General features: G+C 35.4%; 1 protein-coding gene across 6 annotated transcripts in view; it reads left to right on the top strand.

Annotated features, from left to right (window-relative positions):
- TMEM232 (transmembrane protein 232) overlaps positions 1–12,712 on the top strand; it is a 311,652-nt gene that overhangs the window by 41,224 nt on the left and 257,716 nt on the right. For all 6 annotated transcript variants that reach the window (XM_017959759.3, XM_009208867.4, XM_017959755.3 and 3 more), the window contains one exon: positions 10,883–11,019. In XM_017959759.3, the coding sequence (XP_017815248.3) occupies positions 10,901–11,019 (119 nt within the window). In that variant the 5' untranslated portion in view covers positions 10,883–10,900. The remainder of the gene's footprint in view (positions 1–10,882; positions 11,020–12,712) is intronic.

Genomic DNA, 12,712 nt, shown 5'->3' with positions numbered 1-12,712 from the left:
ACAACTCCAGAGACTAAATGTAATAGGTCTGGAGTTAGGATGTAAGGAATCAGCAGGCATATAGATTACTTTTGAAAAATGCCTTTCCAACTCTCTATAAAGTACCAATTTTAAAACTTCCAAATTGTCATGGAAAAATTAAAATGAAAGATAATTACCATAAAATGAAAAATAAAGACACCCCAAAACCAAATGTAAATAATTGGAATCAACAGACATAAAGTTGCTTTTGAGTAAATATAATCAAAACAAATATAACACAGGGGAAAGGAAAACAATTACAAAATTATGTATATTATTGAGTGAAAATGCATGTAACTAATATGGAGATAAATATGCTCATAACTTTTTGTCATTCCTCAGTCATAACAAAACAGAGATATTAGTGAAAGAGTAATTTCATTTATTAAAAATCTATGTGCAGATAAAAATCTAGATGACTTGGAATATAATGGTGACTTCTTAGATATGACACCAAATACATGATCTATGAAAAAAATAATTGATAACGTGGACTTCATTAAATTTCATTATTGGGATTGTCCTGTTAAAGACAATCCCAATAAAATGAGAAGGCAAGCACAGACTGTGAGGAATCATTTGCAAAAGACTCATTTGATAAAATATGTTATTCAAAATATACAAAGAACTCTTACAAACTTGAAAAGAAGAAAAAACAAACAACATGATTAAAAATGGACCGAAAACAGCACCTCAACAAAGATGAAATATAGATGGCAAATAAGCATGTGAAAAGATACTCTATATCATAAGTCATCAGATAAATGCAAATTAAAGCAATAATGAGACACCACACACCCTATTACAATGGCCAAAAGTCAGAACACTGACAACATCACATCCTGGCAAGGACATGGAACAACAGGGGCTCTTATTTGATGCTGGTGGGAATAAAAAATGGTACAGCCACTTTGGAAGACAATTTGGTGGTTTCTTACAAAGCTAAACATACTCTTGCCATAAGATACAGCAATCATGCTACTTGTTGCTTACCAAGAGGAGTTGAAAACTTAAGTCCAGAGAAAAACCTGCACATGAATGTTTTAGCAGCTTTATAATTCTTAAAACTTGAAAGCAACTAAGATGTCCTTCAGTAGATAAAAGGAAAACAGTGGTACATCAATAGAGTAGAGTATTATTTAACAGTAAAAATGAATGTGCTATTAAGTCATAAAAAGACATGGAGGAACCTTAAATGCATGTCACTAAATGAAAGAAGCCAATCTGAAAAGGCTGCATAGTGTTAAATTCGAACTGTAAGACATTCTGGAAAAGACAAAACTATAGACAGCAAAAAAACTAGTTGCCAGGCGTGGTGGGGGATCGGGGTGGTGGGGCTGATGAATAGACAGAGCATAAAGGATTTTTAAGGCATCAAAAACACTCTGTACAACAATAGTATAATGCATACATGACATTTTACATTTGTCCAAACCCATAGAATATACAACACCAAGAGTGAACCCTAATGGAAACTATGAACTTTGGGTAATTATGATGTGTTGATGTAGATTCATCAGTTATAACACATGTACCATTCTGGTCCAGATGTTGATAATAGGACAGGCTGCACATATATAGGAGTAGGAGGTATATGGGAAATTTCTGTGCTTTCCAATTTTGCTCTAAAACTGCTCTAAAAAAAACATTGACAAACCTGAGAGAAACAAGAAATGGGGAAAGGATTCCCTATTTAATAAATGGTGCTGGGAAAATTGGCTAGCCATAAGTAGAAAGCTGAAACTGGATCCTTTCCTTACTCCTTATATGAAAATTAATTCAAGATGGATTAGAGACTTAAATGTTAGACCTAATACCATAAAAACCCTAGAGGAAAACCTAGGTAGTACCATTCAGGACATAGGCATGGGCAAAGACTTCATGTCTAAAACACCAAAAGCAACGGCAGCAAAAGCCAAAATTGACAAATGGGATCTCATTAAACTAAAGAGCTTCTGCACAGCAAAAGAAACTACCATCAGAGTGAACAGGCAACCTACAGAATGGGAGAAAATTTTTGCAATCTGCTCATCTGACAAAGGGCTAATATCCAGAATCTACAAAGAACTCAAACAAATTTAGAAGAAAAAAACAAACAACCCCATCAAAAAGTGGGCAAAGGATATGAACAGATATTTCTCAAAAGAAGACATTCATACAGCCAACAGACACATGAAAAAATGCTCATCATCACTGGCCATCAGAGAAATGCAAATCAAAACCACAATGAGATACCATCTCACACCAGTTAGAATGGCAATCATTCAAAAGTCAGGAAACCACAGGTGCTGGAGAGGATGTGGAGAAATAAGAACACTTTTACACTGTTGGTGGGATTGTAAACTAGTTCAACCATTATGGAAAACAGTATGGCGATTCCTCAAGGATCTAGAACTAGATGTACCATATGACCCAGCCATCCCATTACTGGGTCTATACCCAAAGGATTATAAATCATGCTGCTATAAAGACACATGCACACGTATGTTTATTGCGGCACTATTCACAATAGCAAAGTCTTGGAATCAACCCAAATGTCCACCAGTGACAGACTGGATTAAGAAAATGGGCACATATACACCATGGAATACTATGCAGCCATCAAAAAGGATGAGTTTGTGTCCTTTGTAGGGACATGGATGCAGCTGGAAACCATCATTCTTAGCAAACTATCACAAGAACAGAAAACCAAACACCGCATGTTCTCACTCATAGGTGGGAACTGAACAATGAGATCACTTGGACTCAGGAAGGGGAACATCACACACCGGGGCCTATCATGGGGAGGGGGGAGGGGGGAGGGATTGCACTGGGAGTTATACCTGATGTAAATGACGAGTTGATGGGTGCTGACGAGTTGATGAGTGCAGCACAGCAACATGGCACAAGTATACATATGTAACAAACCTGCACATTAGCACATGTACCCTAGAACTTAAAGTACAATAATAAAAAATAATTTAAAAAAAAAAAAAACATAAAGTCAGGCTGGGCATGGTGGCTCACGCCTGTAATCCCAATGTTTTGGGAGGCTGAGGCTGGTGAATCACCTGAGGTCAGGAGTTCAAGACCATCCTGGGCAACATGGTGAAACCCCATCTCTACTTAAAATGCAAAAATTAGCTGGGTGTGGTGGTGGGTGCCTGTAATCCCAGATACTCAGGTGGCTCAGGCAGGAGAATTGCTTGAACCTGGGAGGTGGAGGTTGCAGTGGACCAAGACTGCACCATCACACTCCAGCCTGGGTGACAGAACGACACTCCATCTCTAAATAAATAAATAAAGTCTTTAAACAAACAAGAAAACAACCCATGTGCACATAGGGAACACACATTAGGTATATCAATATCAAAATTTTTATTGTGACCAGTGATCTTTCTGATGCTTCTTAATTTTATCCAATTTAGATTGAATTTCAGTACTATTCTTTGCATGAACTAATGTATCTCTCCACTGTTTCTGTATTTTGTTTGAATAATATTCATAGTAGAAAAATGAGTCTCACCTAAGTATGATGGGAATCGAAGAAATTTTTTTCAAATTTCATCAATTTAAGAATGTTAAATTTTTTGCCTACAAAGTTACGCTGTATTTTCAAAATTTAATGTCAAACTTTTTACCAGCAGCCAGTTCCTATAAGTTCTCCTATTACACAATACCCAAACAAATTATGTTTTAAAGAAAGAAATGAATTCTGGATTCATGAACTCCTTATGTGTGAATCTTCTTTAGAAAATAAAATCTAAACATTCCTTCAAATAATACGGTGCTTAGTGATAACTTTTTACAGACTGCAGTAAAAAGATTATCACCCACTTCAATGATAATTGCTAAATTACGGGGTATCTTGTTTTAGTTTTCTATTGTAACCAAAACAAATTACAACTTAAAAGGTTTAAAATAATATTCATTTACTATCTCACATTTCTTTTGGTCACAAATCCAGGTAGATTCAGCTGGGTTCTCTGCTTGATGTCTCACAAATTGAAACTAAGATAGCAGATGGAAAACAATATTTGCATGCCACACAGCCAAAAAAAGGTTAATATCCAATATATTTAAGGGACTCAAACAACTCGATAGAAAAAAGAACAGACAATTTAAAAAAATGAACACAGAACCTGGATAGACATTTCTCAAAAGAAGACATACAAATGGTCAATAGGATATAAGAAAAGATACTCTGCATCACTAGTCATCAGATAAATGCAAATTGAGACCACAATGAGATATCACCTTATATCTGTTAGAATGGCTGTTACACAAGAGATGAGGCCAGGTGCAGTGGCTCACACCTGTAATCCCAGCATTTTGGGAGGCTGAGGCAGGCAGATCACCTGAGTTCAGGAGTTCAAGACCAGCCTGACCAACATGGTGAAACCTTATCTCTACTAAAAGATACAAAATATTAGCCTGGTATGGTGGTAGGCGCCTGTAATCCCAGCTACTCAGGAGACTGAGGCAGAAGAATCGCTTGAACCCGGGAGGTGGAGGTAGCAGTGAGCCAAGATCACTCCACTGCACTCCAGCCTAGGTGACAGAGCGAAACTCCGTCTATTAAAAAAAACAAAAAAAGATGAAGCGTCCAGCGTGGTGGCTTACTCCCATAATCCTAGCTCTTTGGGAGGCTGCAGTGGGTGGATCTCTTGAGCTCAGGCATTTGAGACCAGCCTGGGCAACATAGTGAAACCCCATGTCTACAAAACAAATAAATACATACATACATACATACATACCTACTTGCATACATACATACATACGAACATACATTAGATGGGTATGGTGGCTCACACCTGTAGTCCCAGCTACTTGAGCTGCCAAAGTGGGAGGATCGCTTAAGCCCAGGAGGAGGAAGTTGCAGATTGCAGTGAGCCCCAAGATCGCGGCCAGTGCACTCCAGCCTGGGTGACAGAGTGAGACCCTGTCTTAAAAAAAAAAAAAAGATGACACTAACAAGTGTTGGTAACAATGTGAAGAAAAGGGAACCCTGTACGCTACTGATGTCAATGTAAATTAGTATAACCATTGTAGAAGTTCCTAAAAAAAATTGAAAATAGAACTACCATAGGAACCAACCATCCCACTACTGGGCATATGTTCAGTGGAAATGAAATCAGCGTGTCAAAGAGACATCTGCCCTCTCATGTTCATTGCAGCACTATTCACAATAGCCAAGATATAAAATTAACCTAAGTGTCCATTGATGGATGAATGCATAACAAAAATGTGGTATATATACATATACTTTTTAGCCTTTAAAAAGAAGGAAATTCTGTCATTTGAGATGACATGGATGAACTTGGAGGACGTTATGCTAAGTGAAATAAGCCCAACATGGAAAGACAAATATGCCATGTTTTCACTTATATATAGAATCTAAAACTATCAAACTCATAGAAGCGGAGAGTAGAATGATGGTTGCCAACAGCTAGGAGTGGGAGGTAGAAATGGGGTATGTTGGTCAAAGGGTAACAAGTTTCAGTTAGAATCAATACATTCTGGAGATCTGTTGTACAGCATGGTGACTATAGTTAATACATACTTCAAAGTGGCTCAGAGGGTTGACCTTAAATATTCTCACTACACACACAAAAAGATAACTGTGAAGTAATGGAGATATTAATTAGCCTGATTGTGGTAATCATTTCACAATGTATGCATATATGAAAACATCACATTATACAACATAAATATATACAATTCTTATTTGTCACTAACATTTGCTCAGTAATGCTGGGGATGGGGAAAAGGGGCCAGCTGAGCCAGTCTGTTACCTGGAGGCTCTGGTAAAGAATGTACTTCTAAGATCATCCAGATGGTTGGCAGAATACAGCTCCATGCAGTTGTAGAAATGAAGTCCCTGTTTTTCTTCTGTTTTAATTTCGTCATTTTCGTTATTTGGCTGGAGTCAGTATTTCCCAGCTTTTAGAAGGTTTCTATTGTAAACTCCTCCATTTGAATAACTACTTCAAGTGATTACATTCCATTGCAGTGGTCCTACACAAAGCTTACTTGTAAGAATTTTTAAGGCCAGGCACGGTGGCTCATGCCTGTAATCCCAGCTCTTTGGGAGGCTGAGGCAGGCAGATCAGTAGAGGTCAGGAGGTCAAGACCAGCCTGACCAACATAGTGAAACCCCGTCTCTACTAAAAATACAAAAACTAACTGGGCATAGTGGCATTCGCCTGTAATCCCAGCTACCTGGGAGGCTGAGGCAGAGAATCACTTGAACCTGTGAGGTGGAGGTTATAGTGAGCTGAGATGGCACCACTACACTCCATTCAGCCTGGGTGACAGAGTAAGACTCTGTCTCAAAATAAATACATAAATAAAATAATAATAACAAATGCAAGCTTTTCTAGTTTTATTCCATTCAGAGCTAATTATACTTGTAAATAATGGTGCTAATCCAACAGTTCTACCTTTATGTCACTAATATGTCCAAATTGCACTTGTGGTAAAGCAATGGCTGAAGTTTGCAACGTCTGTGCATTTCTTAAGTTGCAATGAAAAATAGTTTACTAGATTTATTTGTTCTCTAAGTTTTTCTCCATATTGTCAACCAGTGCTGAGTACATTGCACTATGTGGTCGACCAGTGCTGAATACATGGTAAAGATTCATTGGAAATCTCTGATGCAGTCTGTGACTCTTGTTTGTCAATTAACTATACTTTTTTAGTCTTAGCAATACAAAGTGCTGTTGGCTACAGCCAACAGATGAAATATTGATACTTTTCAGGTTCTTGTAATACTTTCAAGCATTTTTTAGTTTGAACTTCTTTATGGTTTACATAAATGGCATTTAAAAGGTGATGTTTGTTGCTTCATTAGATATACATATTCAGAAATAACATACTTTGGTTTTAGCACCTCAAAACTCAAACTCAATACGTAAAAGACTAGTAGAAATTCTTGGTTTCTTATTTCTTTGGAATAACATCATTATTATTTGCTTCATTACTTTTTCACATTCATGCAAGTTAAACATTTTTACCTTCATAATTTTATGTGATTCACAGTAAATACTTGTCAAATTTACATTTATTACTACATTTCTCAAATTAACTCCTTTTCACATTAATGCTTCTTGATTATTGTTTTTTCTTGACCAAGAAAGGTCTAGTAAAGTTTATTTTGTCATCATCAAATTAGAATAAAATGACAATTTTTTACTTTGCTGGTTTAGCTAATTATGTTAAAAGTGGGTTAAAAAACAGACTTGATGTAAATTAGAATAATTGCAAAATAACATGTAAAAATTAAATGCTTACATTTTCTCAGATATTTTGTAGTTTGTGTTGGAGTTGGAAAACAAATCTTAAAATAATGCACAATGCAATGTGGCCCTGTTGTACATGCAATAACAATAATAGTAGCAATAATACTAAATTCTTTTATTGATAGCTCCAAGCTTTGGGATGTACTGGGAATTTGATGAAGAATATCTTTAGAAAAGAACCAATATTTTCCTGAAAGTTGATGACAATTTCAGATTCTCTATTTGTATTTTTAGGGGGGGGGGTTATTTTGAAACTTTTTATTTGTTTATTTACTTTACTGAGGATTTAATTCCAACATCTCTATGCAAAATATTTCTGGAGGCATTAATTTTTTTTCTTTTTGGAAATTTGAAGTTGTTTGGCTATTTTTTCCCATTACTCTTAATCAAAAGCAATCCTAAGTAATAAAATATATTAGAGGGCACAAATTGTCTCTCTTGTATATCACAACACTACTCAAATAGTGGTTTACAAACTTGTGTTGGTTAAATACTTTTACCAGTACTGCTAAAATAAGCCAGAAATTTAGAGTAAGCATTTAGAAACTTACATTTTTGATGTTTTTATCCCATCCCACTGGAGAAGTTTCTTTAACAAGGCATTGTGGAACTTACATGTTGAGCAGAAAGTGCAAATATCTACCACTATTAGCAGCAGATGTGAGGAATCGTTGGACAATAAGTTCAGTGATTAAAAGATAATATATGAAATAGTTTCTAACTTCTTGAAAATCAAAAAATGTGATTAATTATAACCAACTCTGTGAAATATCTCAGGAAATAGCCAAAAGCTACAGGTCAATTTGCCTAACATAATGTACATGAAAACCAGTTTTAGCCTTCAATTTCCCTTCAATTTCTTTTTTTCTTTCTTGATGGCGTGTATTTTTTCTTTTCCATTCATTTGGCATTAAACTCTTTAATTTATCTAAGAGTATGTCTAACACAAATTTATATTTCTAGATATTTCTGATATATGCAATGTTTTGTGTTTTTATTATACTTTAAGTTTTGGGATACATGTGCAGAACATGCAGGTTTGTTAACATAGGTATATACATGCCATGATGATTTGCTGCACCCATCAACCCATCATCTACATTAGGTCTTTCTCCAAATGCTATCCCCCCTTTGCCCCCCACCCCGTGACTGACCTTGGTGTGTGATGTTCCCCTCCCTGTATCCATGTGTTCTCAGTGTTCAACTCCCATTTATGAGTGAGAACATGCGGTGTTTGGTTCTGTTCTTGTGTTAGTTTGCTGAGAATGATGGTTTCCAGCTTCATTCATGTCCCTGCAAAGGACATGAACTCATCCTTTTTATGTCTGCATGGTATTCCATGGTGTATATGTGTCACATTTTCTTTATCCAATCTATCATTGATAGGCATTTGGGTCGGTTACAAGTCTTTGCTATTGTGAATAGTGCTACAATAAACATACGTGTGCATGTGTCTTTTTAGTAGAATGATTTATAATCCTTTGGGTATATACTCAGTAATGGGATGGCTGGGTCCAATGGTATTTCTGGTTCTAAATCCTTGAGGAATCGCCACACTGTCTTCCACAATGGTTGAGCTAATTTACACTTCCACCAACAGTGTAAAAGCATTCTTATTTCTCCACATCCTCTCCAGCATCTGTTGTTTCCTGACTTTTTAATGATCACCATTCTAACTGGCATGAGATGGTATCTCATTGGGGTTTTGATTTGCATTTCTCTAATGACCGCGATGATGAGCTTTTTTTCATATGTTTGTTGGCCTCATATATGTCTTCTTTTGAGAAGTATCTGTTCATAGCTTTTGATGTTTTAGTCATGAAGTCTTTGGTGGGCTTGCTTTTATAGCCTCATGAGTTTCTTTTGGTCTTCTTTTGAAGATGTTTTCTTTTCCTTAAAAGAAACGTCTTACCTTCATAATTTTTTATAATTTATCTTTAGTTAAACACCTTACCTTCATAATTTTTTATAATTCACAATAAGCACTTGTCAAATTTGCAAAATTTGTTACTAGATTTATCAAATTATCTCCCTTTGCAATTCCTACTTATTGAGTATTATTCTTTTAGGCTGCATGTGCTTAGCTGTACCTTATGATGCATTTTTATTGATAATATGAATTTGTTATTTTCCTGAGTGCATTTTAAGGTAGAAATGCCCAGTGTGATTTTGTTAGCTGTTAAAGAAAAATAAATGTCTGAAAATATTAATCCTGCTTGGGAATAACTTTTGTTTTACATTAGTTAGACCCAGTCTGGATGGCACTCCTATATATAGCTCAGCACAGCTGCTGACTTAAAAAAAACCCATTTGTTTTATATTCTGATGAATGTGGATTATTAGAAGCAGATCTTGCTATATACCAATAGCAATAGACAATGACATTTTGTGTCTATGACCCATCTTTTGCTGGATATTTTCCCATTGCCGCTCAGATCTGCTTCCCATTCTTCTTCACTTCGCCCCTGTACTTTCTGGCTTCTAGTTTGGTTTGGCAAATGGGTAGCACAGGCAGATGACTAAAGTGGAGCATGCAAGGAGACTGAGATTGGAGTTTCTATCCTCCAGGCTCCCTCTTAGAGAGCAACCACAGTTTGGCTGCATTTCTCTCTTAAAGGCCAAAGCTTTTTATTAAGCACATCTCCTCAATAGTTATTCTGTCTTGGTCTATCTTCCTCTTCAGCCCTAAGAGTGATAACAGTTTATTTTGTTCTGTCCCTGAGAACACAACCATCTTGTTTTATAGCTCTGCCCATGTCTTTGGAAAGAATTCCTTCATTCAGGTACCCTATTTGAGTGTGCCCTGCATTTCCTACCAAAACTTTGACTGATCTAATGATCAATTTTTAAATGTAGCTATTTAAAAAATGAAAGACAAAAAATGCAGTATAGATGTGACTACCCATTTCATTACTTCATTTTGCTGACTAAAACTCCACTAAACACAAATAGGATATCTTAGTTTTGGTTATGCACTCATAGAATATACTCAGATATGAATCAAAAGGAAAAAATTTCTGGGTGTAAAAAACAAGCAGAGAAAGCACTAACTATCTAAATGACAAAAAGACAGGAGACATGAAAAGGAGTTTACAAGAAACTTTAAAGAACAGACAACAGTGATATGATCACAAGTGATTATATAAAGTTTCCTACATACTAGGCTCATTCTAAGCAATTTACATGTATTGAACTATTTATTTCTCACAGGAACTCTATGAGGAAATACTATTCTCATTTTACAAGTGAGGAAACTGCGGCACAGAGCACTTAGTCTGGTTGTATAGCCTATTCTCTTAGCTACCGTGCCATGCTGCTCTTTCAATGATTTTGCTGATGAAACTGCTAAAGCATAATAAAGACTAGATATATAGATGGATACACTTGTAAACTTTTTGTCCTTATTTCCATAATATCCTTATAGTTTACTTATTTATTTAAATTCTTCCTTAGTATAGAATTATTCATAAGCCTAACTTTAGTTCTTGCTATTCTTTTCCAAAAATAATGAATTTGCATAACATATTATTTGCTACTATGAGTACATTTGTATGCTAACATACATTTAATATTCCTTTTAGAATTTATGATTGGTGAATATGCCTGTTAACAAATCACCTATGATTAATACATATGGAGGCATATCTTCCCCTTATCATGAAGAGCTCTGGAAATTAAATTTTCAACATTTAAGTGGAGAAAGGAGTCATAAATCAAGGTAAGCTAGAAAATAATTATAGGACCCATATGTATTGTAGAGAATTTAGAAAATATGGAAAACTGTGAAAAATAAAAATTCACCCATAGTTCTCTAACCAGATTAAAATTTTGAAGTTTATTGTTTTTTAATAGCCTTGTTTATTACAATTATATGCTTTCTAAAATTTTGAATTCTATACTTTTTGTTTGAAATAATTATCTATACTCATATGTTTTCTTAATTTGTCATAATAATGCATAGATTTCATGAGAAAATGTTTGATAACTCCTGTATCATGAAGCATTCTATTTAGGTCTAAGATCTTTGATATTTCAAATTTAGACAAAATAGAATGTTTTTCTATTTTGAAATATTTCAAATTATTTCCTTGGGATGAAGTTTCTACAACGAGTGCAAGAGCAATTTGAAAGAACTGTCACAAAGACTTTACAGTCACAAATAATGTACTTTTTCTAGTTGTTTTCTGTGGTATCCTTGTCCCAATACCATAGTGATCCATACTGTAAAAAAAGTGGCAGGAAAAGTTGTTATCCACCTAGAATCCTACAGAGAAGAAAATAAAATTCAAAGTGTATCATTAAAAAACTGAATGGTTTTGCTGTTAGTCATATAAACATAATATGCTGAAGAAATATGTAAAACTGGTCAGTGTGTCTAAATGGTGAAGGATGCTACAAATAAAAAGCAACAGAACCTAAATATACAAACCGTGACTAGATCATTCTGTTACTAATAGGATATAGATAAACAGCGGAAAAATAATTTGTATTAAAATGTTCAGAGTAGTTTTAATTAATTTAAAAATTGAAAATAGCAAATGCTTTATAATGGAATGATCAAGTCAATTAAATATATCTGAATAGTAGAATACAATAGGAATGTTTATAAGAAAAAATTGAAACAGAAATTAGTATACAATGATTAAACTGATTATATCAAATGTGTATTATGGATACCACAATTCACCAAGAATGGAGTATAATCTTTTTCAGCCTACCAGATAGTAATAGATACTATGCTAGAAAGGAGCAGGTTAGATTCTTCATGTAAACAAATTTCAAAAGCCCTGGATTTAACAAAGCACAACTGTTTTCTTTACTCCAAAAGTTCTCAGGTTTTTTATTTGTTTATTTATTTATTTATTTATTTTTAGAGACAGGGTCACCCAGGCTGGAATGCAGTGGCGTGATTATAGCTTACTATAACCTTACTATAACCTATAGCTTACTATAATCCTGGGCTCAAGTGATCCTCCTGCCTCAGCCTCCTGAGCAACTGGCACCATGGGCACATGTCAGTATGGCTGGCTAATTTTAATTTTTTTTTTTTTTTTTTTTTTGTGGAGATGGGGTCATGCTTTGTTGCCCAGTCTGGTCTTGAACTCCTGGCCTCAAGTGATCGGCACTCCTTTTCCTCCCAAAATGTTGGAATTACAGGCATGAGCCACTGTGCCTGGCTCAGTTTTAAAATATGCTCATGTGTAGTATAAGTCCGCATTAGGGGGACTGATACAGTTTGGCTCTGTGTCCCCATTCGAATATCATCTTGAATTATAATCCCCATGTGTCAAATGAGGGACCTGGTGGGAGGTGATTGGATCACAGGGATGGATTTCCCCTTGGCCATTCTCATGATAGTAAGTGAGTCCTCATGCAATCTGGTTGTTTGGTAAGTGTCTGGTGCTTCCTCC

The sequence above is a fragment of the Papio anubis genome, chromosome 5, assembly GCF_008728515.1.
Source record: "Papio anubis isolate 15944 chromosome 5, Panubis1.0, whole genome shotgun sequence".
Taxonomy (NCBI): domain Eukaryota; kingdom Metazoa; phylum Chordata; class Mammalia; order Primates; family Cercopithecidae; genus Papio; species Papio anubis.
Note: the sequence above shows the minus strand (reverse complement) of the source record. Positions and strands in the feature narration are given on the sequence as shown.